Raw genomic sequence first — 26509 nt, 5'->3', positions numbered from 1 at the left:
TTTTTTATATGGAAATACGAATATATAAAGGTGTATTGTCGACTCTCTATTTTGTTAGCTTGCTTGCATCGATGCTGTTGAACTGCCCGATATTGTAGGCAAGGCGATTTTGTTAAATATGGGCCCTGATTACATACGGCGCTACAAATCCGTTGGAGCAGATCGCACGATTCTAGATTTAAAGCTTTCGTGACTGCTAGGATCCATACTCTTTGGTTCTATTGGGTAAAGTCACGTAGGTGAAAATAAAATAACAAAAAATCACGACGTTTCGGCCACAACACAAGCGGCCTTCATCAGGTGAAGGGACGAGACTGTCTGGAGGACAGCGCTGGAGTGGGAGAAGCCACGCTTAGATCACGACCTTTAAGCTTTTGAAGGCCGCTTGTGTTGTGGCCAAAACGTCGTGATTTTTTGTTATTTTATTTTCACCTACGTGACTTTACCCAATAAAACCAAAGAGTATGGATCCTAGCAGTCACGAAAGCTTTAAATCTAGAATTGATAACCTCTATGGGGAGGGCTTTCACCTATCTGTTAGAGCTTTTAACAGACAACGGGACAAGAAGTCGCAACTCATCGAGACGCTGACCTTCCTCAAAAGATGCCGCGATCACAAGCTTAAAGGTCGTGATCTAAGCGTGGCTTCTCCCACTCCAGCGCTGTCCTCCAGACAGTCTCGTCCCTTCACCTGATGAAGGCCGCTTGTGTTGTGGCGGAAACGTGATTTTTTATTTTATTTTCACCTACGTCACTACCCAATAGAACCAAAGAGTACAGATCGCACGAGTCAATCCTGCCCGCTGGAAGGAAAACCGGTTGCACAACTGCTCGCAACTTGCGACAGGGACGTCCACACACGAGCAATTCGGTTGCACGCAACCGAATTGCTCGTGAATGGAGGTCCCTTAACGCAGTTTGTGCGCGTTGGGTACGCGTGATCTCTGCAACCACCAGAGGCCGATACATTCACTACAATATTTAAAAACAATATGCCCCTCCCCCCCACCTCCAAGTGTTTACACTTTATAATATATCGCAAAATAAAAGTGCGACGAGACTTGCAGTGAAAATCATGTTGTCGATACAGGTCGTTACAGTCCAGTAATTACCTGGGCATTTAAACATATCTCCTAGAAAGTGGAATTAACTTAAATAAAACGTGTCTGGTGTTCAACATTACTGTCTGAGGTGATTCGTTTCAAATTCCCCCCTCTCGTCTCACTCTACTCACCTCTCTGCACTCTCCTTCCCCCAGCTAGCTCTATGAACCCCACATAAGCCATAGTCCAGCTCTGTGAGCCTCTCAACATTAAAGCCGAGTTATCCGAAATAATTATCAGTCTGGCTCATTGTACGTCAGTAAGTAACGGCTAAAAATCCCAAAGTTACCACCGTCTTGAACTATGAGCCTCTTGTCAAACGCTGAACCTTTTAAGATTCCAGTGGCACAAGAAAGTTACTGCAAGCCAGCACCTTTCGCTCACTTTCAGTACTGTTAACAGTTGCATAGCCTGGTGCTGACCATCTGTAAATTACTAAACTATGTTTTTTCTTTTTACCTGGTAATACTATATAGCTCTTGTCAGAAGATACCTGGCCACAAATGAAAGCCCAATTAAGTGGCTTACCTCGTGAAAATGTATAGCAGCGTGGGGGGAAAAACCAGAGGACCCGGAAAAAAATCCACGGTACCACTGGAAAAGCTATCCAAACTCCAAATATACAACGACCTGTATACCAGGGAGGTAGTTAACATCTCGCCACCGTGGCGCCCCGAGTCTTGGTGACCTATTACATTTTCACCATGTGCTATGAAGAGGGGCCCACACCTAAAAACCCTCATATTTTCCTCTAAATGCCACCGTTTTGGTGAACGTGTTGCATTGTAATCTCTGTCCATAGGCCGCTGCTGATAACCACCATAGAATTGATTGGAAGTTCGACATTGACAAACACACATCACCTGCACGTCTGAAACTAAATGTTATCTGAAGCAGCCCAATTGTGAATCCTTGCACAACCTTCACATTTTGCTGTGAATCTTGTACTAAATCTTCGTGAACATGAATCTACGTACAGATGTGTAATGTAACACTCAGAGAGGGTCTTGTCCAGGTATGTATATATTTATTGCCTATTCCGGTTGGCCCGACTCGATCGCATACCAGCGGGCGGACGCGAGTTGACTATGTACAGTGGATACCTTTCTGTACATGGTGTCACCTACACGGCTGGCTGACTATAGAGGAGCCGATGAAGTAACAGCTACAGCGACGATATATATGTAATCTATTTTAGTCTTCTAGACAACAAGTCGACCCGCTCCCAGACGGTGAGGACGATCCACTTCTGATGACGACATCGACGGCGGTCCAACTTCGGATCCCCACAGCAGCCCAGAGCCCTGCTCCTTGCCGCCTTTTATCCCCCCCTCGGACTCGGCCACGCCCCCTTTCCCGAACCCTTTCTCTCACCTCATTCGGCCCTGTCTATCCCTGCCACCCCAATTATTATTTACGACCACTTAGGTCCCGTACTGTCCTTATGCATCACACTGATGGGAATGTGCACTCTTTCTGTTGGCAACCGCATCACTGACAATTCTCAAAACCAACTGGTGTTTGAAGCTGACCAGTTATGAAATATTGCACAACCTTCACTTTTGTTGTTGTGGATTCTATTAAAACGTGAAATGGAACAGAAAAGCCCATTGCGAAGGACCATCTATAGTCAATACGGGGGGGGGGGGGGAGGGGGGGTGCAGGTCTTGGGGAAAAGCTCACTTTGTGGATCACCGTGACGTCGAAGCGCCCCCCCACCACCAAAGGCCAATCAGTTTCTCGTTCAAACCCTTAGTCCTCAAATTCCTTTAATATATAGTCTCCCTCCCGACCAATCACCGTAGAGGCCTCTTTCTTACAATCGGAGACCTTTGTTTATTTTCAAATAGACGTTAGGCTGCATATTGGCTTGTGGGGTCATTTTTCGGTCATTGCAGTAGCACAGTGTGGTGCCACGACCACGGAGCCACTCCGCAAGCGCCGCGACTCCCCCCCTACTCCCGCCCTGAACGCACACACGCCGCGCACACTCACACACACGCCGCACACACACACACACGCACACGCCACACACACGCACACACACATGCAGTGCCCCGGCAGGGGATCGCCTGGCATCACGAGTTTTCATCCGAAGGGCCCCTAGAGGGGAAGTCTCACGGAGATTGGCCGACCCCCCCCCAGGACAAATTACATTGCAGCCCCCCTAAATTGGCTTAAAATTGTATGGGCGCACAGAAGCTCACCGGGCTAACCGCAATGCGACGCTCACAACACCGGGGAGGGGCCAGGGTGAAATATTTCACGAGCAGCGCGGACGAGGAGGTGGGAGAGAAATCCCTGTGCACACCGCGGGTGTGTATTCGGCAGCCAGCGGTCTCCCCGATTAAACCGGCTGAGTCAGGGGTAAGGAATGCGGACACGGAGACAATTGGCCAGGAGATAGCGTAACATAATGCCCTAGGTAACGGCAGTGAAACGTTTGAAAATCAAAATGCAGGCGCATTATTGGCTGCGCAGGATGACGTAATGTAACCCTGGATTTTCGAAATCCCAGGGCATGAAAAGGGGAACCCGAAAGGGTTCAAGGGTCCTCTGACCTCCAGCCGCTCGTTGACTCAGACCGACTCCCTGCCTCTTCGAGCCGCTCGCAGCGTCCGTGAGACGCCAGCGAGTGCCGCCACGAGGCAAGCGTGAGGCGAGGTTCTCTCGCATCTCCGTCCCTCCGCCTCTCCACGTGTCCGTGCGACGCCGTGAGAACGGCTGCGAGGTACGTGACAGGGCACGTAAGTGTTTGGGGGAATTGGGTAGTGATAGGATAGGCTCTGCTCGCAGAATATTTCCTCCGGGCAGTGCAAGGTTTTGCGCCGTGAATAAACGTTAGCACAGAGTATCGGTGCAGTGTGATTGGTGTGTGTCTGTGTGGAGCAGCTGTGTGGGCGGACGAGCGGCGAGGGCAGAGCCACGAGCGCTCGTTAACTTAATCGCCCGCATGTGCGCGCGTGTTTGTGTCGCCGCTGTCATGTTAACTGCGGGGCGTGCGCGTGTTAAAATAGAAGCGCCAGCAAGGGGGCGCGCGCGTTCGCGCAGCTGCCTTCGCACGAGTGCTGGTGGTGTCTGTGGGTGTGCTGGGAGTAACCCCGTGCGGCGGTGAGCCAGCGCTTGAGCGATGTCCCTCAGAGGGGGCGCTAACGCGGAGGGGCCGCGATCACCCGGTCGGCTGGGGCCTGGCGGGGGCCGATCGACACGGTGGAGGAGGCGGGCGTGGCGAGTGGACGCCGGCCCCCACAACAGCTGTCGACCCCCCGTTTGACCGCTATTGTTTACCAGTTTACTCCGTATTCTCGTACATGCTGGCGTACAAGCCGTTTCAATATCGTGATCACGATATAATTTTCTCCGATACCAAGGTCCTCTGCAAACCCACGGGTTTTTATCAGAGATTTATCCACGAGGCAATTCAGATTAACAAACACAGACACAATTTCAACCGAGATGGCTTCAAATTAAGCAATTATTGGAAAGATGTTCTAAACCATACCAAACATTAAACTAATTTTCAATGGTACAGTATATTTATTCAAGCAGTGTATCCCAAACTTTCACAGCAGCTTATTTCCCTTCACACCAACATTTGTAAACTCCCCCCCCCCCCCCCCCGTGCCGGTCCTCTACATCATGTTATGCTAATTCCTTTGTCAAGGCGTTTTTTTGTTTCCTCCCACACAGCTTAAAGGACGCGACCTGGGCTTGGCTGTCTTCACTCCAACGCTGTCCTCTGGACAGTACGGTCCCTTCACCTGATGAAGGCCACTTGTGTTGTGGCCGAAACGTCGTGATTTTTATTTTTTACCTACGTGACTTTACCGAATAGAACTAAAGAGTACGGGCATTTTTTTGTGTTTTTCCCTTGTGATGGGACTTTGTAGGATGAACGTTGAGATTTATAAAGGGCACGGGGTGACCAATAAGGTCTGAATTGGCCTGTAATGAGGTAGGGCGCTGATAAGGGGTGGACAGGTCGGCTTGTGCATCTTGTTTGAAAGTGCAGCGTTCATAAATCGAATCGTGCTCGTAGCTTCCCCGACCACTGCTGGCGGTGGGCAACCTTCGTCTTGTTACTCATCTTGTCGCTCGTCTTGTGTCTCATCTTGTCGCTCGTCTTGTGTTTCATCTTGTCGCTCGCCTTGTGTCTCATCTTGTCGCTCGTCTTGTGTCTCATCTTGTCGCTCATCTTGTGTCTCATCTTGTCGCTCGGCGGGGACGGGCGTCGGGGGAAGAGGGGACTCGGACACGGAGCGGAGAGGAACAAAGAGACACGGGGACTCGGACACGGGGGGAGGGAGACACCCGGGGAGACACGGGGGAGACACGGGAGGAGACACGGGGACTCGGAGACACCCGGGGAGACACGGGGGGAGACACGGGGGGAGACACGGGGGGAGACACGCGGGGGGGGGGGGGGGGGAGACACGCGGGGGGGCGGGGGGGGGGAGACACGCGGGGGGGGGGGGGAGACACGAGATCAGACACGGGGACTCGGACACGGGGGGAGACACGGGAGGGACAAGTACTCGGACACGGAGAGACACGGGGACTCGGATACAGGGGAGACACGGGGGGAGACACGGGGGGAGACACGGGGACTCGGGGACTCAGACACGGGGGGTGACACGGGAGGGACAAGTACTCGGACACTGAGAGACACGGGGACTCGGACATAGGGAGACACGTGGGGGGAGACACGCGTGGAGACACGGGGTGGGGGGGGGGGGGTGGACAAGGGCTGACTCGGACGCAGTGAGACAAGCGGAGAGACACGACGGGGATATTCGAGAGGGACGCAGTGAGACACGCGGGGAGGGAGTGACACTGGGACAAGTGGACAGCCGTGAGCCGCTGGAGTGTGATAGAGGCCACAGGCCACAAGCCATTGCTCACATTGGCTGCCCCTCCCCATGCTGCCGTCTGCGTGAGTAGTAATAGGTGCTCGCAAACACCACGGTGAGGTGGGGGGGGGGCGCTCTTTGCCTGTGTGTGTGTGTGTTACATCATCATAAGCCATGGTCAGTCCACTGCTGGATGACGATTCGACTCCCCCAGTTCTCTCACGAACCCGTGACATTCACCAATTTGTGTGTTTGGAGGAACGTCAACGCCAAGGAGATTAAGCGGCGTCTTTTATTGCCTCTTCTCTGGTGACACACAGCACGAACCTCGCCTGGTGTGCATGAGGTCTGTCTCATCATCATCACGGTGGCTATGAGATGTTAACTACCTCGCCTGGTGTACAGGAGGTCTGTCTCTATCATCATCACGGTGGCTATGAGATGTTAACTATCTCGCCTGGTGTACAGGAGGTCTGTGTCTCTCTCATCATCATCATCACGATGGCTATGAGATGTTAACTACCTCGCCTGATGTACAGGAGGTCTGTCTCATCATCACGGTGGCTATGATATGTTAACTACCTCGCCTGGTGTACAGGAGGTCTGTCTCTATCATCATCACGGTGGCTATGAGATGTTAACTATCTCGCCTGGTGTGCAGGAGGTCTGTGTCTCATCATCACGGTGGCTATGAGATGTTAACTATCTCGCCCGGTGTACAGGACATCTGTGTCTCTATCATCATCACGGTGGCTATGAGATGTTAACTACCTCGCCTGGTCGACAGGAGGTCTGTGTCTCTCATCACGGTGGCTATGAGATGTTAACTACCTCGCCTGATGTACAGGAGGTCTGTGTCATCATCACGGTGGCTATGAGATGTTAACTACCTCGCCTGGTGTACAGGAGGTCTGTGTCTCATCATCACGGTGGCTATGAGATGTTAACTACCTCGCCAGATGTGCAGGAGGTCTGTGTCTCTCATCATCATCACGATGGCTATGAGATGTTAACTACCTCGCCTGGTGTACAGGAGGTATGTGTCTCATCATCACGGTGGCTATGAGATGTTAACTACCTCGCCTGGTATACAGGAGGTCTGTGTCTCATCACGGTGGCTATGAAATGTTAACTACCTCGCCTGGTGTACAGGAGGTCTGTGTCTCTCTCATCATCATCACGATGGCTATGAGATGTTAACTACCTTGCCTGGTGTACAGGAGGTCTGTGTCTCATCACGGTGGCTATGAGATGTTAACTACCTCGCCTGGTTACAGGAGGTCTGTCTCTATCATCGTCACGGTGGCTATGAGATGTTAACTATCTCGCCTGGTGTGCAGGAGGTCTGTGTCATCACGGTGGCTATGAGATGTTAACTATCTCGCCTGGTGTACAGGAGGTCTGTGTCTCTCTCATCATCATCATCACGGTGGCTATGAAATGTTAACTACCTCGCCTGGTGTGCAGGAGGTCTGTCTTATCATCATCACGGTGGCTATGAGATGTTAACTACCTCGCCTGGTCTACAGGAGGTCTGTGTCTCTCTCATCATCATCACGATGGCTATGAGATGTTAACTCGCCTGGTGTACAGGAGGTCTGTGTCTCATCATCACGGTGGCTATGAGATGTTAACTACCTCGCCTGGTATACAGGAGGTCTGTCTCTCATCATCATCACGGTGGCTATGAGATGTTAACTACCTCGCGTGGTGTACAGGAGGTCTGTGTCTCTCTCATCATCATCACGATGGCTATGAGATGTTAACTACCTCGCCTGGTGTACAGGAGGTCTATCTCATCATCATCACGGTGGATATGAGATGTTAACTACCTCGCCTGGTGTACAGGAGGTCTGTCTCTCATCATCATCACGGTGGATATGAGATGTTAACTACCTCGCCTGGTGTACAGGAGGTCTGTCTCTCATCATCATCACGGTGGATATGAGATGTTAACTACCTCGCGTGGTGTACAGGAGGTCGTGGGTATCGATCCCGACCCTGACGTCTGCTGTGTTTTCGGAGTTTGCGTGTCTCTCTCTCCCTGTGGTGGTCGCGTGGATTTTTTTGACCCGATTCTCCCGGGGTGATTCCCCTCAACATGAATTTAGGTTCCAGTAAATATTTGGCTGCTTGCATTTCCACACGATAAGCCACTTCGTTGGGCTATCATTTGTGGCCAGGTCGCTTCTGAAAAATATCTCTATAGCTCAGTGGGTCTTACCTGGTACAATAAAAACAATAGTTTCGTTTATAGTTTAGTTTTCTTCATCTCTGGACCGTGTCTGAATGAACATCCGTGTGTGTGTGTTGCCCAGATGGCTTCACACATGAAGTTGCCGTTCATCAAACAAGAAATTGAAGAATATTCAAGCCCTGGAATGCCTCGTGATGTGGCGAAGTTTGAAGATGTTACTGCAGGTATGGATTTGTAAGAAAGAAAAAATATAATTTTCAGAAATGTTTTTACACGCGCTGCCACCATCCTAGAATCTCACCCAGATCCAGAAGGACGCTTGCAAACGGCGGTAACAATGTGGACGTTAAGTACAAGCACCTCATTCGAGACCCACACATCGAACCTCGTGGCTTCGGCAATCCCACCTCTTCGAAGACACGGGCGCTAACCATCAACCGCATCAGAACATCGACAGGCCGATGTACACATCTCCTTTAGAAATAAAAAATTAAGGACACGAGCCACGAGTTGTGCAACTGTGACCGTGCAACCTAAACAACGGAGGAGGAATTAGGCCTCGGCAAGGTAAAAGGTCAAAAGCAACGAGCCTACCTTTACCCTACCTTTTACCCTTATCCCATACAAATTACCCGATTACAGGGTAATTACTGGGGTACTACTACACATGAACAAGGTTTATAACATGATTGGTTGCTTTCGTGACTGCAGGAATTACTCTTTGTTTTTTTCGGTAAAATCACGTAGAAATAGCGTAATATACCGAACCATGCGTTAATTGTGTTTTAACCGACCATCTGTGTTGCTTTATATAGTTTCCACATTTTGCTAAACCCTGTTTGATTTAGTGTTGCTCCGTCTCTCTCTGTGTCCCCTGGTGTGTCTGTGTTAATTCCCTCTACTTAAGGTTTGTATATATATCTGCGGTTATGTGTTTCCTCTCTCTCTTAAATTGAGCTCTTCTGTACCTGATGATGATTGCTTGTGTTGCAATCGAAACGTCGTATGCTATTATATAATTTTATTTTTATTATTTCTACGTGACTTTACCGAAAAGACCAAAGAGTAAGGTTTATGACAGGTCAATGCTAGGCAGAGCGCTTTATTCATATAGAATACTCTCGATGATTCCAATTTTAAATGGAGGCCACGGACTGCGCCACAGAGCTTTTAGCGAGCGGTACACAAGGTGTTTATGGTAAACAAGGTGTTTATGGTAAACAAGGTGTTTATGGTACACAAGGTGTTTACGGTACACAAGGTGTTTATGGTTAACAAGGTGTTTATGGTACACAAGGTGTTTACGGTAAACAAGGTGTGTACGGTAAACAAGGTGTTTATGGTACACAAGGTGTTTATGGTAAACAAGGTGTTTATGGTAAACAAGGTGTTTATGGTAAACAAGGTGTGTATGGTAAACAAGGTGTTTATGGTAAACAAGGTGTTTATGGTAAACAAGGTGTGTACGGTAAACAAGGTGTTTATGGTAAACAAGGTGTTTATGGTAAACAAGGTGTTTATGGTAAACAAGGTGTTTACGGTAAACAAGGTGTGTACGGTAAACAAGGTGTTTATGGTAAACAAGGTGTTTACGGTAAACAAGGTGTTTACGGTAAACAAGGTGTTTACGGTAAACAAGGTGTTTAGGGTAAACAAGGTGTTTATGGTAAACAAGGTGTTTATGGTAAACAAGGTGTTTACGGTAAACAAGGTGTTTAGGGTAAACAAGGTGTTTACGGTAAACAAGGTGTTTACGGTAAACAAGGTGTTTACGGTAAACAAGGTGTTTATGGTAAACTAGGTGTTTACGGTACACAAGGTGTTTATGGTAAACAAGGTGTTTACGGTAAACAAGGTGTGTATGGTAAACAGGTGTTTATGGTAAACAAGGTGTTTATGGTAAACAAGGTGTGTACGGTAAACAAGGTGTTTACGGTAAACAAGGTGTTTACGGTAAACAAGGTGTTTATGGTAAACAAGGTGTGTATGGTAAACAGGTGTTTAAGGTAAACAAGGTGTTTATGGTACACAAGGTGTTTATGGTAAACAAGGTGTTTATGGTAAACAAAGTGTTTACGGTAAACAAGGTGTTTATGGTAAACAAGGTGTTTATGGTAAACAAAGTGTGTACGGTAAACAAGGTGTTTATGGTAAACAAGGTGTTTACGGTAAACAAGGTGTTTATGGTAAACAAGGTGTTTATGGTAAACAAAGTGTGTACGGTAAACAAGGTGTTTACGGTAAACAAGGTGTTTACGGTAAACAAGGTGTTTATGGTACACAAGGTGTGTACGGTAAACAAGGCGTTTATGGTAAACAAGGTATTTATGGTAAACAAGGTGTTTATGGTAAACAAGGTGTTTATGGTAAACAGGTGTTTACGGTAAACAAGGTGTTTATGGTAAACAAGGTGTTTACGGTAAACAAGGTGTTTACGGTAAACAAGGTGTTTACGGTAAACAAGGTGTTTATGGTAAACAAGGTGTTTATGGTAGACAAGGTGTTTACGGTAAACAAGGTGTTTATGGTAAACAAGGTGTGTACGGTAAACAAGGTGTTTACGGTAAACAAGGTGTTTACGGTAAACAAGGTGTTTATGGTAAACAAGGTGTGTACGGTAAACAAGGTGTTTATGGTAAACAAGGTGTTTATGGTAAACAAGGTGTGTACGGTAAACAAGGTGTTTACGGTACACAAGGTGTTTACGGTAAACAAGGTGTTTATGGTAAACAAGGTGTTTATGGTAAACAAGGTGTTTACTGTAAACAAGGTGTTTATGGTAAACAAGGTGTTTATGGTAAACAAGGTGTGTACGGTAAACAAGGTGTTTATGGTAAACAAGGTGTTTACGGTAAACAAGGTGTGTACGGTAAACAAGGTGTTTATGGTAAACAAGGTGTGTACGGTAAACAAGGTGTTTATGGTAAACAAGGTGTTTATGGTAAACAAGGTGTTTATGGTACACAAGGTGTTTATGGTAAACAAGGTGTTTACGGTAAACAAGGTGTTTACGGTAAACAAGGTATTTACGGTAAACAGGTGTTTACAGTAAACAAGGTGTTTATGGTAAACAAGGTGTTTATGGTAAACAAGGTGTTAATGGTAAACAAGGTGTTTATGGTAAACAAGGTGTTTATGGTAAACAGGTGTTTATGGTAAACAAGGTGTTCATGGTAAACAAGGTGTTTATGGTAAACAAGGTGTGTACGGTAAACAAGGTGTGTACGGTAAACAAGGTGTTTATGGTAAACAAGGTGTTTATGGTACACAAGGTGTTTATGGTACACAAGGTGTTTATGGTACACAAGGTGTTTATGGTAAACAAGGCGTGTATGGTAAACAAGGTGTTTATGGTAAACAAGGCGTGTACGGTAAACAAGGTGTTTATGGTAAACAAGGTGTGTACGGTAAACAAAGTGTTTATGGTAAACAAGGTGTTTATGGTAAACAAGGTGTGTACGGTAAACAAGGTGTTTATGGTAAACAAGGTGTTTATGGTACACAAGGTGTTTATGGTAAACAAGGTGTTTATGGTACACAAGGTGTTTATGGTACACAAGGTGTTTATGGTAAACAAGGTGTTTATGGTAAACAAGGTGTGTACGGTAAACAAGGTGTTTATGGTAAACAAGGTGTGTACGGTAAACAAGGTGTTTATGGTAAACAAGGTGTTTATGGTAAACAAGGTGTGTATGGTAAACAAGGTGTGTACGGTAAACAAGGTGTTTATGGTAAACAAGGTGTTTATGGTAAACAAGGTGTTTATGATAAACAAGGTGTGTACGGTAAACAAGGTGTTTACGGTAAACAAGGTGTTTATGGTACACAAGGTGTTTATGGTAAACAAGGTGTGTACGGTAAACAAGGTGTGTACGGTAAACAAGGTGTTTATGGTAAACAAGGTGTTTATGGTAAACAAGGTGTTTATGGTAAACAAGGTGTGTACGGTAAACAAGGTGTGTACGGTAAACAAGGTGTTTATGGTAAACAAGGTGTTTATGGTAAACAAGGTGTTTATGTATATTCTTAGTTTTTTCGGTAAAGTCACGTTGAAGAGAAACAACAAAATAACAAAATATATATAAAACAATAAAAATTCTCACGACGTTTCGACCATAACTCAAACGGTCATCATCAGGTGTGTCGGTTTGCATAAATTTATTTTGAAAACGGCATATTTATTTATTTATAAAAAAAATAACGTTTGCGTCACGCGCAACGATTGGCAGTTTGCCCAGGACTAGTCCATCTATTTTTTGAAAAGAGGAGGGGGGAGACGAAATTTGTTTTTATGTATGCTGTCTGAAAGCCACTGTAAGCGTGAACAATCAATCAAGAACTGAAATGATTTATCAAATCTTTCCAATGATTGCTAAGATAGAATCCATCTTCTCGGTTGAAATTGTCTCTGTGCTTGTATATGTGGATAGCCTCATGAACGAATCTCTCATGGAAGCCAGATGGCTTACAAAGAACCTCCGTCTTGGAAAAGTCAATGGCATGTGAGCCTACTGAATTAGAACAATGATCTGCTACGGCCGAGGTGTTGGTCCTACCGTGTTTAAGGTCTGCTTTATGTTTACGAATGCGGTCCGAGATATGGCGTTTGGTTTCTCCAATGTAACTACTACCACAGAGGCAACTTAGTTTGTAGACACCAGGGTATTGTATGTCCGGAATCACATCTTTTACAGACGGAACCAGATCACGGATTTTATGTAATGTGTTGAAACGGACCTGGATCTTGTGTTTATTCAAGATTTTGGAGATCTTTTTTGTGATCCCAGCAATGTAGGGTAAAGTGATGGTTTTGAAAGGCTCCTCAAGAGGGTTCTTCTTCATGGTTTGAGTGATAGCTTTGCGGATTGTATAGTCGGAGTAACCATTAGCCCTAAGAGCTTGGTGTACGTGCTTGAGTTCACTGCTTATGTGTTCCTGGTCGGATATGCATTGGGCTCTATGATACAGAGTCTTGATGAGAGAATTCTTCTGTGATGGATGGTGGTGGGAATCCGGTTTCAGATAAGCATCCGTATGGGTAGCTTTCCTGTAGACAGAGTGGCTCATTGAACCATCAGGTCTCTTTTTAATTAGGACATCCAAAAAAGGTATCTTGCCATCTATTTCGACTTCCATGGTAAATCTGATGGCTGGGTGTATGGAATTGATGTGGTCGAAGAATTGGTCTAGAGCAGGCCGGCCATGTGGCCAGATGACAAAAGTGTCATCCACGTACCTCTTCCATAAGGTTGGGCGCAGAGTGGCAGTCTGGATGGCGTCAGTCTCAAATTTCTCCATGAAAATGTTAGCTATAACTGGAGAAAGGGGGGAGCCCATTGGGGTGCCCTCAGTTTGTTTGTAGAAAGTTCCATTCCAAGTGAAGTATGTATTGGTTAAACAGTGTCTCACCAGGGGGGGTACCTCAGTGTTTAGTCCTTGATGAACCAAGTCTTCAATGATTGCAATGGTGTCAGCTACAGGAACCTTGGTGAATAAGGAAACTACATCAAAACTGACAAGCAGGTCGTCTGGGGACAGGGAAATACCCTTGATTGTTGATACCAGGTGAGTAGAATTTTGTACCGCAGAGGTGGTCTTTCCAGTGAAAGGACGCAGGATTTCAGACAAAAAACGAGCTAGTTTGTAGGTGGGGGAGCTGATAGTATCATAGAGCCCAATGCATATCCGACCAGGAACACATAAGCAGTGAACTCAAGCACGTACACCAAGCTCTTAGGGCTAATGGTTACTCCGACTATACAATCCGCAAAGCTATCACTCAAACCATGAAGAAGAACCCTCTTGAGGAGCCTTTCAAAACCATCACTTTACCCTACATTGCTGGGATCACAAAAAAGATCTCCAAAATCTTGAATAAACACAAGATCCAGGTCCGTTTCAACACATTACATAAAATCCGTGATCTGGTTCCGTCTGTAAAAGATGTGATTCCGGACATACAATACCCTGGTGTCTACAAACTAAGTTGCCTCTGTGGTAGTAGTTACATTGGAGAAACCAAACGCCATATCTCGGACCGCATTCGTGAACATAAAGCAGACCTTAAACACGGTAGGACCAACACCTCGGCCGTAGCAGATCATTGTTCTAATTCAATAGGCTCACATGCCATTGACTTTTCCAAGACGGAGGTTCTTTGTAAGCCATCTGGCTTCCATGAGAGATTCGTTCATGAGGCTATCCACATATACAAGCACAGAGACAATTTCAACCGAGAAGATGGATTCTATCTTAGCAATCATTGGAAAGATTTGATAAATCATTTCAGTTCTTGATTGATTGTTCACGCTTACAGTGGCTTTCAGACAGCATACATAAAAACAAATTTCGTCTCCCCCCTCCTCTTTTCAAAAAATAGATGGACTAGTCCTGGGCAAACTGCCAATCGTTGCGCGTGACGCAAACGTTATTTTTTTATATATATAAAAATAAATAAATATGCCGTTTTCAAAATAAATTTATGCAAACCGACACACCTGATGATGACCGTTTGAGTTATGGTCGAAACGTGATAATTTTTATTGTTTTATATATATTTTGTTATTTTGTTGTTTCTCTTCAACGTGACTTTACCGAAAAAACTAAGAATATGAATTACTGCAGTCACGAAAGCTTTAAATCAAAAAGGTGTTTATGGTAAACAAGGTGTGTACGGTAAACAAGGTGTTTACGGTAAACAAGGTGTTTATGGTACACAAGGTGTTTACGGTAAACAAGGTGTTTACCGGGTAATACTTCGCGCTACCTTTACCCTACCCTTTACCTTAGCCTTTACCTTACCCCTTGGCATGTCGACACCTTTACCATTTACCCGGTAAAAATGGTAAATTACTTTACCTTGCCGAGGCCTAGGAGGAATAGCAAAACCACGTGAAATCTCTCCTGAAGTCCTTTCGCGGCTGGCAAACCTCGACGTTGGCATTTCGCTCCTCAGCGTTTATTGCGTACGCAAGAAAATAATAGGACGTACTATGCTACGTATAATATTCTCATGACGTTTCGGCCACAACACAAGCGGCCTTCATCGAAACGTCGTGAGAATATTATTGTGTTATTTTATTTTATCAATTTATTATTTTATTCTCATTCTACGTGACTTTACCGAAAGAACCAAAGAAGATGAATCCTTGCAGTCACGAAAGCTTTAAATCGAACTCCAGGACGGTCATTATTATTTTGATCACTCTAAGCATCGCCAATAATCAAGTTCGAGTCACTGTTCCAGCGTAAATTGGCACACTGAATGAATGCAGTGCAAAGGAGTGCTGCCTCGTGTCGGTTAAGAGAGCCAGTTTAGCAGACTACAGTTGAAATAGTTGCGTAGAGTTGTGCACCCAACACAGTACTCATGTTTAGTTTTAAATAGCGCAAATTGCATCTCACAATCGCCGAGGAAACCACAAAGCTGCGTTCGGCAGCCAGGCGGTGAACTTGTGCTACTAGCTGTTGCCCAAGCTCTGCAGTCCTCTATACAGGAGTCCCTCGGTTAACATTTTGAATCCTTTCCACGAACACTACTGTAAACCAAAATAACGGTTAATCGAATATAGGAATTACATGTGAAAAGCACAAATCCATTCCAAGACGATCGTAAGTTGACCTTTTGCACCTTAAAAACAAGTTTATAACATTTAAACACTCAATATTAAAAATAAACCTGAGAAGATGGCTGGCTTCATGAGGTTGAGGTAGGAGAAAACTTTTTTTGGAAAACAACAATGTAAACAAAGCCAGTCGAGGTCTAAACGCTCAAATGGGCGACGCGGATTTGCTGAGGGCATGGCTCAGCCCCACTGACAAGCGCTCGGATTGGCTGAAATTGGCGCCCCGCGTGCATTACGTTAACATACCGCTCATAGAAATTTGAACGTTAGTCGAAACCATGGGGTCCTATGGGAGGCGAAACGTCAATTGAAAAACCGTTAACCGATGTCACTGCTAACCAAGGGACGACAGCATGTTAAGATGTTTTCAGCCACTTAATGAGCATGTATACATGTGGGAGGAAAACTGCAGCGCCCAAAAGAAAACCTTTGTGTGCCAGGGGTGCGACACGTTCCCGTACAGAAGGGACAGATTGATACTAGTTTGCACTTTACCTGCTTTCTGGCAAGCCAAGGGTGTAGTGCCTCGACGCTTATGGGAAAAGGCGTTCCAAAACATTTGTGTGAGCCACCGTGAGTGAGGCTCAGCTGAGAAAGAGCTCCAAAAATGATGTTTTCTTAGTCGAGTGGCAAAACAAGATGCCACCACTGTTGATTTTTTCCTCGATGGGGTTTTGCCAATAGCATTACCTCATTCGGGGCTCTGTAAATACAGCAGCCAATTATCACGGTTGGCCTACGTACGGTGCGAAATAAGTTCAATGTACATACATTGCTAATAACGTCAAGTTGTGCTTCCCAGAATATCTAATTGCGCTTTTAACTCAAGGAAAGGGCATTTATACAACCACGCCTATAAGCACTTGACACAAAAAGCATGAAACAACCTGAAATCCAAAAGCAAATTGGTGCCATTTTTGTTTGGTTACCAACACAACATTGTTTCCTAGGTAGGTCAGCGGTTTACATCTGCTGCTGTAAGCGTATAGCTTCCTCCAATCGTTGGACTCAAAAGACCAAGCTTCAAAGGTGCCTTATTATCGTATGGAATTTTAACCTCCATCTGAAAAAAAAAACACCAGACACGTGGTATGTTTTATAAATTTCAGGTCTGATTATTGTCAAAGTTGAAGAAGGCACTGAGAGGTCAGAAGAGACGGGGGATTACCAAGGATGTAAGGCCACTGCGGACGAGAATCAATTCAAGGTGAAGTTGTCAGAGCAGGACATTGGTCAAGGTGAGTCTTTTATTATCAATGAAAGCGAGCAACAGGCTGGCATTTAAAATGAGATCAAACCGGTACAGGATAGCAATAGGTTTTTACCCTTTTATCTGGCACCAAAACTGACACCTTTATACAATGGATCATGTTTGCAATAACCACAACACAAGCAGTCAAAATGCAAACAAAAAGAGACAACTGATAATATGCACTGTCCTTGATAGTGTAAAAACCTATTACTATATCTTGCTACTGGCAAAGGAGGTCTCATAATGTAAATGTTTACCCTGAGCTCTCAATACTCTGATAGTGCGCTGTTTTTGAGTTGTACGCCTTTTAGCGTCACTGGTCCAACACCACTGGAGACTAGGCTCTAAGAAAAGCCGTCTCGGGTGTGGACCAATCAAGTTCAAGGACAGTGCATATTATCAGAGTTGTCTCTTTTTGTTTGCATTTTGACTGCTTGTGTTGTGGTTATTGCAAACATGATCCCTTGTATAAAGGTGTCAGTTTTGGTGCCAGATAAAAGGGTAAAAACCTATTACTATATCTTGCTACTGGCAAAGGAGGTCTCATAATGTAAACAGTACAGGATAGGTAATATTTCGTGGAGGTGAGTCAGTTGAACCAATGTTATCCATGAGAGGTTTTTTTTCGGTTAGATCACGTAAATATAAATGTGTCATTAAACCCGCCACCACACGACACAGCCAATTAGTAAGGTTTGTCACATAAACAAAACATGCCAATTGGTTACTTGTTCAGCACACCGCTTGTGTGTTGGCAGAGTAAAGCCACAACATTTACAATTCAGAACTCTGGCTGTCCCCTGATGACGCTGGTTGTAATTACCGGCAAAACGTTGGCGGGAAGCCCCCCCGAGAAGCCAGGCCCAGCGTGATGATACAGATGGCATCACCAAGCGCCATCTCTATCGCCTCCCATCCAGTGGCACACATGGATGGGGACGAGAAAGTCAAACATTTTTGTTTTCAACTAATTTTCGTGTCACCCCATTAGTCAAGTAAACCAATAAGTGGCAGAGTAAATAATCGAATAGCCTCGCGATAATTTTTCATGACAAAAAACATCAATAACAAGCGGCACATCCGTTAAAATTTTACTGCGGTAAATCAATTTCGGCCGATTCTTGGAATTTGAAGCCGAAAACTAAATGAACCAAACCGAGGAAACTTGCTGGGAGAAATATCCCTGTCTGGCCTGTGTGACTTGCCATGTCATGTATTTTGTATTAAAGCTTTCGTGACTGCAGGGATTCATATTCTTGGTTCTTTCGGTAAAGTCACGTAGAAGGGAAACAATAAAATAATAAAAATATAAAACAATAAAATTCTCACGACGTTTCGACTGCAACACAAGCAATCGTCATCAGGTGTGAAAACCACAGCAATATTTTTTTCTTGCTGTGGTTTTCACACCTGATGATGATTGCTTGTGTTGCAGTCGAAACGTCGTGAGAATTGTATTTTACTTTTTTATTATTTTATTGTTTCCCTTCTACGTGACTTTACCGAAAGAACCAAGAATGTCATGTATTTGTCTCAGCATTTGACCTCACATCAAAGAGTACTTTTAACTCCAAATCTGAATATATTTTTTTATTTGAAGGATCTAAAGGGAGACCAGAGGGAACGAGGGATTCCCATGATGCATTGGCCACTACAGACCAGAACTTCATTGAGGTGGAGTTGTCGGAGGATGACATTGGTCACGGTGAGTCCTTTTATCTTGACAGAAAAATAAAGTTTTTTTGTTTTGTCACCAATAATAACTCAAAAAGCGGTACAACGAATATTAAGGATGTTTGTTGAGGTGGAAGGATGTGCTGAGTCCTTGACGGCTGTGTTGAGACTAGCGGTACAGTTCTGTTGAAACGAAATTGAAGGAGTAACTGATCAACTCAAAAATAAGTTGTTTGCATTTGAGTACAGGTGTCAAAGACAGGAGAAGCAATGCATAAGTCTGGCAGGGAACGTGGCAGGTGGGTCTTGTGGATAGCAGCAGGCAAAAACAGCTGTGCCGAGTTGGACACGTGTGTGCAGGATGGGTGAGGGCCGATTACAGAGATAGGCATTGGATAGGTCTCCATGAGACTGGCGACCAATGGTCAGATGGTGGGATAGAGTCAGAGAAGATATTAGAGGTTGCGTGTTGACTGGAGAAGCTGTGGGATCTGGCGGAGTGTAGACAGCTTTGGCGATCTGTCGTAGCATCAACAACTTTTGCCATTCACTGCTTTTTGTGTTGTGGCTACGTATGGTGCGAAAGAAGTTCCACATGCATCCATGATGACATCTTGATCTTGAAGAAGTAATGGTTCTCTTCCACAACAATATCACTTCCCTAATATCCATCAGGCATCATTTGTAAAATGTTTAGTCCGATGGCAGGTCTTTCGCTCAAACAGCCTACGTCGTTACGATATGGGACCTTTCTTGCCAGGATCAAAATATAACAATAAGTTTGACCCTTTCTGGCAATACAACAGGAGGTGTTAAGATGTTAAAACACCAAACAGAATCCTTTTTCCAGGTATCCTGTCTGCATGCTCTGATAATATATGACATCGTCTTTGAAGCTGATTGGTCTACACCAGAGACAGCCTTCTTTAGGGCCTAGTCTCACCAGTGTCAGACCAGAGAACGCCAAAAGGTGAACAGCACAAAGACAATGCCACTATCAGGGCATTTATACATTGCTGCAGTTAATTACTAAATTAACTGCAGCAATGTATTATAAAGTGTGGGAGTCATGAAACGCATTAATCATCATCAGTCACAGTCAATCTCCCAACCAAAACCATCTCTCACGATCCTGCGCTGGGATAATCCACCTAGTACCAGTATATGAGCCGACTTCATCGCTCCATCGCCTGAGTGGATGTGTTCCATCGTTTGGCTGCCACTCCGTCATTACTCTTGACCATCAGCTACCGTCCCTTCTGGAAATGTGTAACAACCGTCACACTCGTGATTACTACGGCTATCTTTAGCCCCGATGGTTTACACTTAGTTGATCTAGAACAGTCAACCCCGATGGTTTACACTAAGTTGATCTAGAACAGTCAACCCTGATGGTTTACACTAAGTTGATCTCGAACAGTCAACCCTGATGGTTTACACTTAGTTGATCTAGAACAGTCAACCCTGATGGTTTACACTAAGTTGATCTAGAACAGTCAGCCCTGATGGTTTACACTTAGTTGATCTCGAACAGTCAACCCTGATGGTTTACACCTAGTTGATCTAGAACAGTCAGCCCTGATGGTTTACACTTAGTTGATCTAGAACAGTCAGCCCTGATGGTTTACACTAAGTTGATCTCGAAGAGTCAACCCTGATGGTTTACACGTAGTTGATCTAGAACAGTCAACCCTGATGGTTTACACTTAGTTGATCTCGAACAGTGAACCCCGATGGTTTACACTTAGTTGATCTCGAACAGTCAACCCTGATGGTTTACACTTAGTTGATCTCGAACAGTCAACCCTGATGGTTTACACTTAGTTGATCTAAAACAGTCAACCCTGATGGTTTACACTAAGTTGATCTAGAACAGTCAACCCTGATGGTTTACACTAAGTTGATCTCGAACAGTCAACCCTGATGGTTTACACCTAGTTGATCTAGAACAGTCAACCCTGATGGTTTACACTAAGTTGATCTAGAACAGTCAACCCTGATGGTTTACACTAAGTTGATCTCGAACAGTCAACCCTGATGGTTTACACTAAGTTGATCTAGAACAGTCAGCCCTGATGGTTTACACTTAGTTGATCTCGAAGAGTCAACCCTGATGGTTTACACTAAGTTGATCTCGAACAGTCAACCCTGATGGTTTACACCTAGTTGATCTAAAACAGTCAGCCCTGATGGTTTACACTTAGTTGATCTCGAAGAGTCAACCCTGATGGTTTACACTTAGTTGATCTCGAACAGTCAGCCCCGATGGTTTACACTTAGTTGATCTCGAACAGTCAACCCTGATGGTTTACACTTAGTTGATCTAGAACAGTCAACCCTGATGGTTTACACTAAGTTGATCTAGAACAGTCAACCCTGATGGTTTACACTAAGTTGATCTCGAACAGTCAACCCTGATGGTTTACACCTAGTTGATCTAAAACAGTCAGCCCTGATGGTTTACACTTAGTTGATCTCGAAGAGTCAACCCTGATGGTTTACACTTAGTTGATCTCGAACAGTCAGCCCCGATGGTTTACACTTAGTTGATCTCGAACAGTCAACCCTGATGGTTTACACTTAGTTGATCTCGAACAGTCAGCCCTGATGGTTTACACTAAGTTGATCTCGAACAGTCAACCCTGATGGTTTACACTAAGTTGATCTCGAACAGTCAACCCTGATGGTTTACACCTAGTTGATCTAAAACAGTCAGCCCTGATGGTTTACACTTAGTTGATCTCGAAGAGTCAACCCTGATGGTTTACACTTAGTTGATCTCGAACAGTCAGCCCTGATGGTTTACACTTAGTTGATCTAGAACAGTCAGCCCTGATGGTTTACACTTAGTTGATCTAGAACAGTCAGCCCTGATGGTTTACACTTAGTTGATCTAGAACAGTCAGCCCCGATGGTTTACACTTAGTTGATCTCGAACAGTCAGCCCTGATGGTTTACACTAAGTTGATCTAGAACAGTCAGCCCTGATGGTTTACACTTAGTTGATCTAGAACAGTCAGCCCTGATGGTTTACACTTAGTTGATCTAGAACAGTCAGCCCTGATGGTTTACACTTAGTTGATCTAGAACAGTCAGCCCTGATGGTTTACACTTAGTTGATCTCGAACAGTCAGCCCCGATGTCGTCCACCTCTTGTCGTCGACGAGTCCCCGACAAAGCGCCCCCACCGTCGGTGATGCTCCCTATTTTATCGCTCTCCCCGCCCCTAGTAATGAGCTACCACACGTCGGCTCTTGCTACAGTGCCTTTCTCTCCGGATGTTAGACATCCGACTTCCTGTGTTTACAACGTGTTGTACGTTTTATCAATTCCCCGTGTTGTTCCCTACAATTTAAAAGTATGCATCGAATCTGCATATCTTCTCTTATCCACGTGTTCCTCAATGTTCTCTTGCAAAGGCAATGCAGCAACCATCTCGCCACCGTGGCGAGATGTTTACTGCCTCTCCTGGTGGGTTTTATCCCGACCCTGACGCCTGTAGTTTGTATGTCTCTCTCTCCCTCTGTGGTGACGTGGAATTTTCTTCGGGTCCTCTGGTTTTCCGCTCCACATTTAGAAACACGCGTTTCCAGTATTTGGCTGCTATAAATTTCCACATGACAAGCCACTTCGTTGAGATGTAATTTGTGGCCAGGTCGCTTCTGAAAAAAAGCTATGAAGCTCAGTGGGCCTTACCTGGTAAAATTAAATAAATGACAACTCGTTGTCTTATTGTACCTTCAACTAACACTGTGTTTTGAAAATGTGTGGCAGATGACGTGAAAGAAGTGGGACTCGTGTGTGAGGAGTGTGAGAAGGATTGCGGGAGAGATTTCAGCATAACGGCGGACGATAAGCCAACCTTCTCCAGCCACATCTTACAAGCCTGCACACGGTGCGGGAAGAATTTTGAAGACGCCACATCGTGTTTCAACGCCAAGCAGGAGAGATGGGATGCTGTAGGCTACCCACATTTGTGTAATATTTGTGGGAAAGGCTTTTCACACCTTTCCTATTTAAAGGTGCATTACAGAACACACACTGGTGAGAAGCCACTCATATGCAAGGTATGTGGGAAGGGATTTTCCCAGCATTGTTCATTAAGGAGACACTCTAGAATACACACTGGCGAGAAGCCGTACAAGTGTAAGGACTGCGGAAAGGAGTTCAGAGAACTTTACAATTTAAAAATCCACTCCGTAATACACACCGGTGGGAATCCCCACGAATGTCGAGTTTGTGGGAGGGTGTTCACACACCGTGTCTATCTGAAGTCCCATTCGAGAACACACACTGGCGAGAAGCCACACGTGTGCAAGGTTTGTGAAAGGAGGTTTTCACAGCAGTTCTCACTAAAGAGACATTATAGAACACACACCGGTGAGAAGCCGCACGTGTGTAAGGACTGCGGGAAGGGGTTTTCACAAAGTTCATCTTTAAAGAGGCATTCGGTGATGCACACTGCTGATGATCTGCGCATATGGAACGAGTACGAGAAGGGCATCGGACAACAATCCAGTTGAAAATTGTATTCTCGAGCACGTACTTAAAAAGAGCGTAAGTTCTAAAAGATAAATAGCTCTATTGTACATTTGCTAGGAAAGCAGTTGTGTAACAGGTAAACCATACGATGCATTTCTGTTGCTTTGGGAGAAACGATAATACCCCCCCCCCCCCCAAAAAAAATGCGTGCATACGCATGGATTCTGTAACGCTTCCCTGCACGCGTTTGTCCTCGGAAGAATGTAATTGTGATAACAAAGTTAGCGCGCCTGTGCCAAGCGACTTTAAAAAGTAAGTCGAGAGTCCGCGATGAGACAATGCAGCTCGGATAGCGGCCTGGCCAGGAAAAGGCGTTGGGGGCGGGGGGGCAAACCTTTAATCGATTTATCCGGTTGTGAACCCGATGTTGATGTGTCATTCATTCATACTCTTTGGTTCTTTCGGTAAAGTAACGCCGTTACTTGTTGCCTGATGACGACCGCTTGTGTTGCGATCGAAACGTCGTGATTTGTTTTTATTTTTCTATCAACGTGACTTTACCGAGAGACCCAAAGAGTGTGGATTCCTCCAGTCACGAAAGCTTCAAATCAAGATTGTTATTCGTTCAGTTAAATGTTTGATTTCCATGTTTGTTGTACATAAAGTTGTATTTAGCCAGTTACCCAGCTACTTTGCAAGGGAGATCCGTTGTGCAACAGAATAAGATCAAAGTGATCCGTACCGAGGCACCATCGGAACAGAACGCTTTGGGGGGGTATAAGAAAAAAAATATGCCTAAAGAACAAATCACAATACTGTGCGGTGTACGAGAGGTTATATCGCGTAAATATAAATGTGTCGTTAAACCCGCCACCACCCGACACGGGGATCTAACGCAAAAAAAACCGCATGGATAATATTGGTCGCGAAAGCCAACGTTTTGTGTTAACAATAAAGCAAACGGACACGTTGCGACTAAAAACAAGGACGTGCCCCGATGAACGGTGAACGCAAGTTGATGTGAACACGATCGAGCGAATAGAAACACGACCCGTCACGTAAGAGCGAACGCCGCAAATTATTTTGGTACAGCATCCGAACTGTGCGCATTGAGCACGGGAGTGATTTCAATTGTATGTAGAGTACGTTGAACTTCTTTCGCACCGTACGCAGTGCACCGAGTGTGGCCACACAGTGGACCACATCCGATTGACTGAACAGTGTTGAGTCGCGCTCCTCCCAAGCCCCTCAGCACCGTGATTTCAGTCTTCAACCTGGACCAGTGCTCCCCCACGGCCCTTTCTGCACACGCCCGTGGGATGGGCTCGTCGTGCAATTGCGTTTGCGTTCATCTTCTGCTGCATCTTGTCGCTTCGTTCTCGCTGGGAGGAGCGAAAGTCAGAACACGTGTGTGTGTGTGTTACGAAGTTGGCACAGTAGGGGGGGACAGCTGGTGGTGCATCTATCGGTCATCTCAGCCCATGGCACCTGCTGGGTCTGTCCCGTGACCTGCACCTAGCCTGGCACAGTAGGGTACAGCTGGTGGTGCCTCTACTGGTCATCTCAGTCAGCCCATGGCACCTGCTGGGTCTGTCCCGTGACCTCCTGCACCTTGCCTGGCACAGTAGGGTACAGCTGGTGGTGCATCTACCGGTCATCTCAGTCAGCCATGGCACCTGCTGGGTCTGTCCCGTGACCTCCTGCACCTAGCCTGGCACAGTAGGGGGCAGCTGGTGGTGCATCTACCGGTCATCTCAGTCAGCCCATGGCACCTGCTGGGTCTGTCCCGTGACCTCCTGCACCTAGCCTGGCACAGTAGGGGGCAGCTGGTGGTGCATCTACCGGTCATCTCAGTCAGCCATGGCACCTGCTGGGTCTGTCCCGTGACCTCCTGCACCTAGCCTGGCACAATAGGGGACAGCTGGTGGTGCATCTACCGGTCATCTCAGCCCATGGCACCTGCTGGGTCTGTCCCGTGACCTCCTGCACCTAGCCTGGCACAGTAGGGTACAGCTGGTGGTGCATCTACCGGTCATCTCAGCCCATGGCACCTGCAGGGTCTGTCCCGTGACCTGCACCTAGCCTGGCACAGTAGGGGGCAGCTGGTGGTGCATCTACCGGTCATCTCAGTCAGCCATGGCACCTGCTGGGTCTGTCCCGTGACCTCCTGCACCTAGCCTGGCACAGTAGGGGACAGCTGGTGGTGCATCTACCGGTTATCTCAGCCATGGCACCTGCTGGGTCTGTCCCGTGACCTGTCAGCGAGCCTTCGCTACTTCCCGTGGCAGCCTCAAAGTGCACCTAGCCTGGCACAGGCGTCGTGGGGACGTCACCGTCACTTAGTGGCGAATCGCGGTTGTTATTGGCATTGGCTACGAACCCCAGGGGACCCGAGTTCACGGTTTCCAACACCGGTGACGATTATCTGAACCGGTCCTGGGCTCCCCTAGGTCGACTCAGCCCCAAACGAGTACCTGGTGCGGTGCGTAGTAAACATCGCCACTGGGGAGACAAAGGCGGCCGGGCGTGGTGCTGGCCACCCACCCCCTCGTGAGCCACAGTGCCGGCCTTCACAGGTGCTGCTCGCTAACAGCACTTGCCCCAGCAGTCTGTGAAGGCTACACGGGGGTTATTTGTGTAAGTCGAATATTTGGTGAAGAGCTCAATTATATTTGAATAATTATTGTGAAATCCCTCGTAATGACACGTGTACACCAGCACACGTTAGATTTTTATGCAGTATGCATTTTGACAAGGAATCTCATCCAAACAATGGGGGCCGTCCATAAATGACGTCACGCGATTTTGGACGATTTGTACCCCTTCGTCATACGGCGTCACAAAAAGTCAGACCCACCCCTCAAATATGACGTCACAAAGCTCTGCCCCCCCCCCCAAAAATATAAAACATGCTTCAAATCGCGTTAAACTATTGTTATTGTAGTGCGTATTTAATGTGGCGCTGCACTCTGATGTTGTAGGAGAAATCATTTATTAAAAAAAGTCTTTAATTAAGTAGACCTTGTTGTCTATATTTATTTAAAGTTGCGCATTTTGATGTGACGTCACATTTCTCAACCCCCCCCCCCTCGTCACACATCGTCACAAATGTCTGACCCCCCCCCCAGGTGCGTGACGTCATTTATGGACGGCCCCATAGATACATTTTTTTGAATCTGAGATCCTGTCCTGTAATGTATTTGGAGCAGTGTGAGGCTACTTGAACATTCCACCTCAATTAGAATGTGAGGCGCAGATCAGCACGCTTCACTCTCAAATCCTGGCTCTGATGCAGCCAATCATCTAATGGAGGTCGATAAATCGAG

At 45.9% G+C, this 26509-nt stretch overlaps 1 protein-coding gene across 2 annotated transcripts; it reads left to right on the top strand.

The window, feature by feature from the left end:
- Nucleotides 1–5824: 5824 nt before the first annotated feature.
- Nucleotides 5825–26198, top strand: LOC116952964 (uncharacterized). Of its 2 annotated transcripts, none has more exons than XM_032972726.2 (5): nt 5825–6036; nt 8272–8374; nt 16885–17013; nt 18628–18732; nt 22476–26198. In XM_032972726.2, the coding sequence occupies exons 2-5, from the start codon at nt 8272–8274 to the stop codon at nt 23222–23224; spliced, it is 1086 nt and encodes a 361-aa protein (XP_032828617.1). In that variant the 5' UTR covers nt 5825–6036; the 3' UTR covers nt 23225–26198. The 2 variants fall into 2 exon arrangements, with proteins under 2 accessions (XP_032828617.1, XP_032828620.1); XM_032972729.2 differs by having other exon boundaries at nt 5825–6068.
- The last annotated feature ends 311 nt before the right edge of the window (nt 26199–26509 follow it).

Source organism: Petromyzon marinus, chromosome 49 (genome assembly GCF_048934315.1).
Source record: "Petromyzon marinus isolate PM22_M1 ecotype Great Lakes invasive population chromosome 49, UKy_Petmar_22M1.pri1.0, whole genome shotgun sequence".
NCBI classification, from domain to species: domain Eukaryota; kingdom Metazoa; phylum Chordata; class Hyperoartia; order Petromyzontiformes; family Petromyzontidae; genus Petromyzon; species Petromyzon marinus.
The sequence above is the reverse complement of the archived record's forward strand: the minus strand, read 5'-3'. Positions and strand labels throughout refer to the sequence as shown.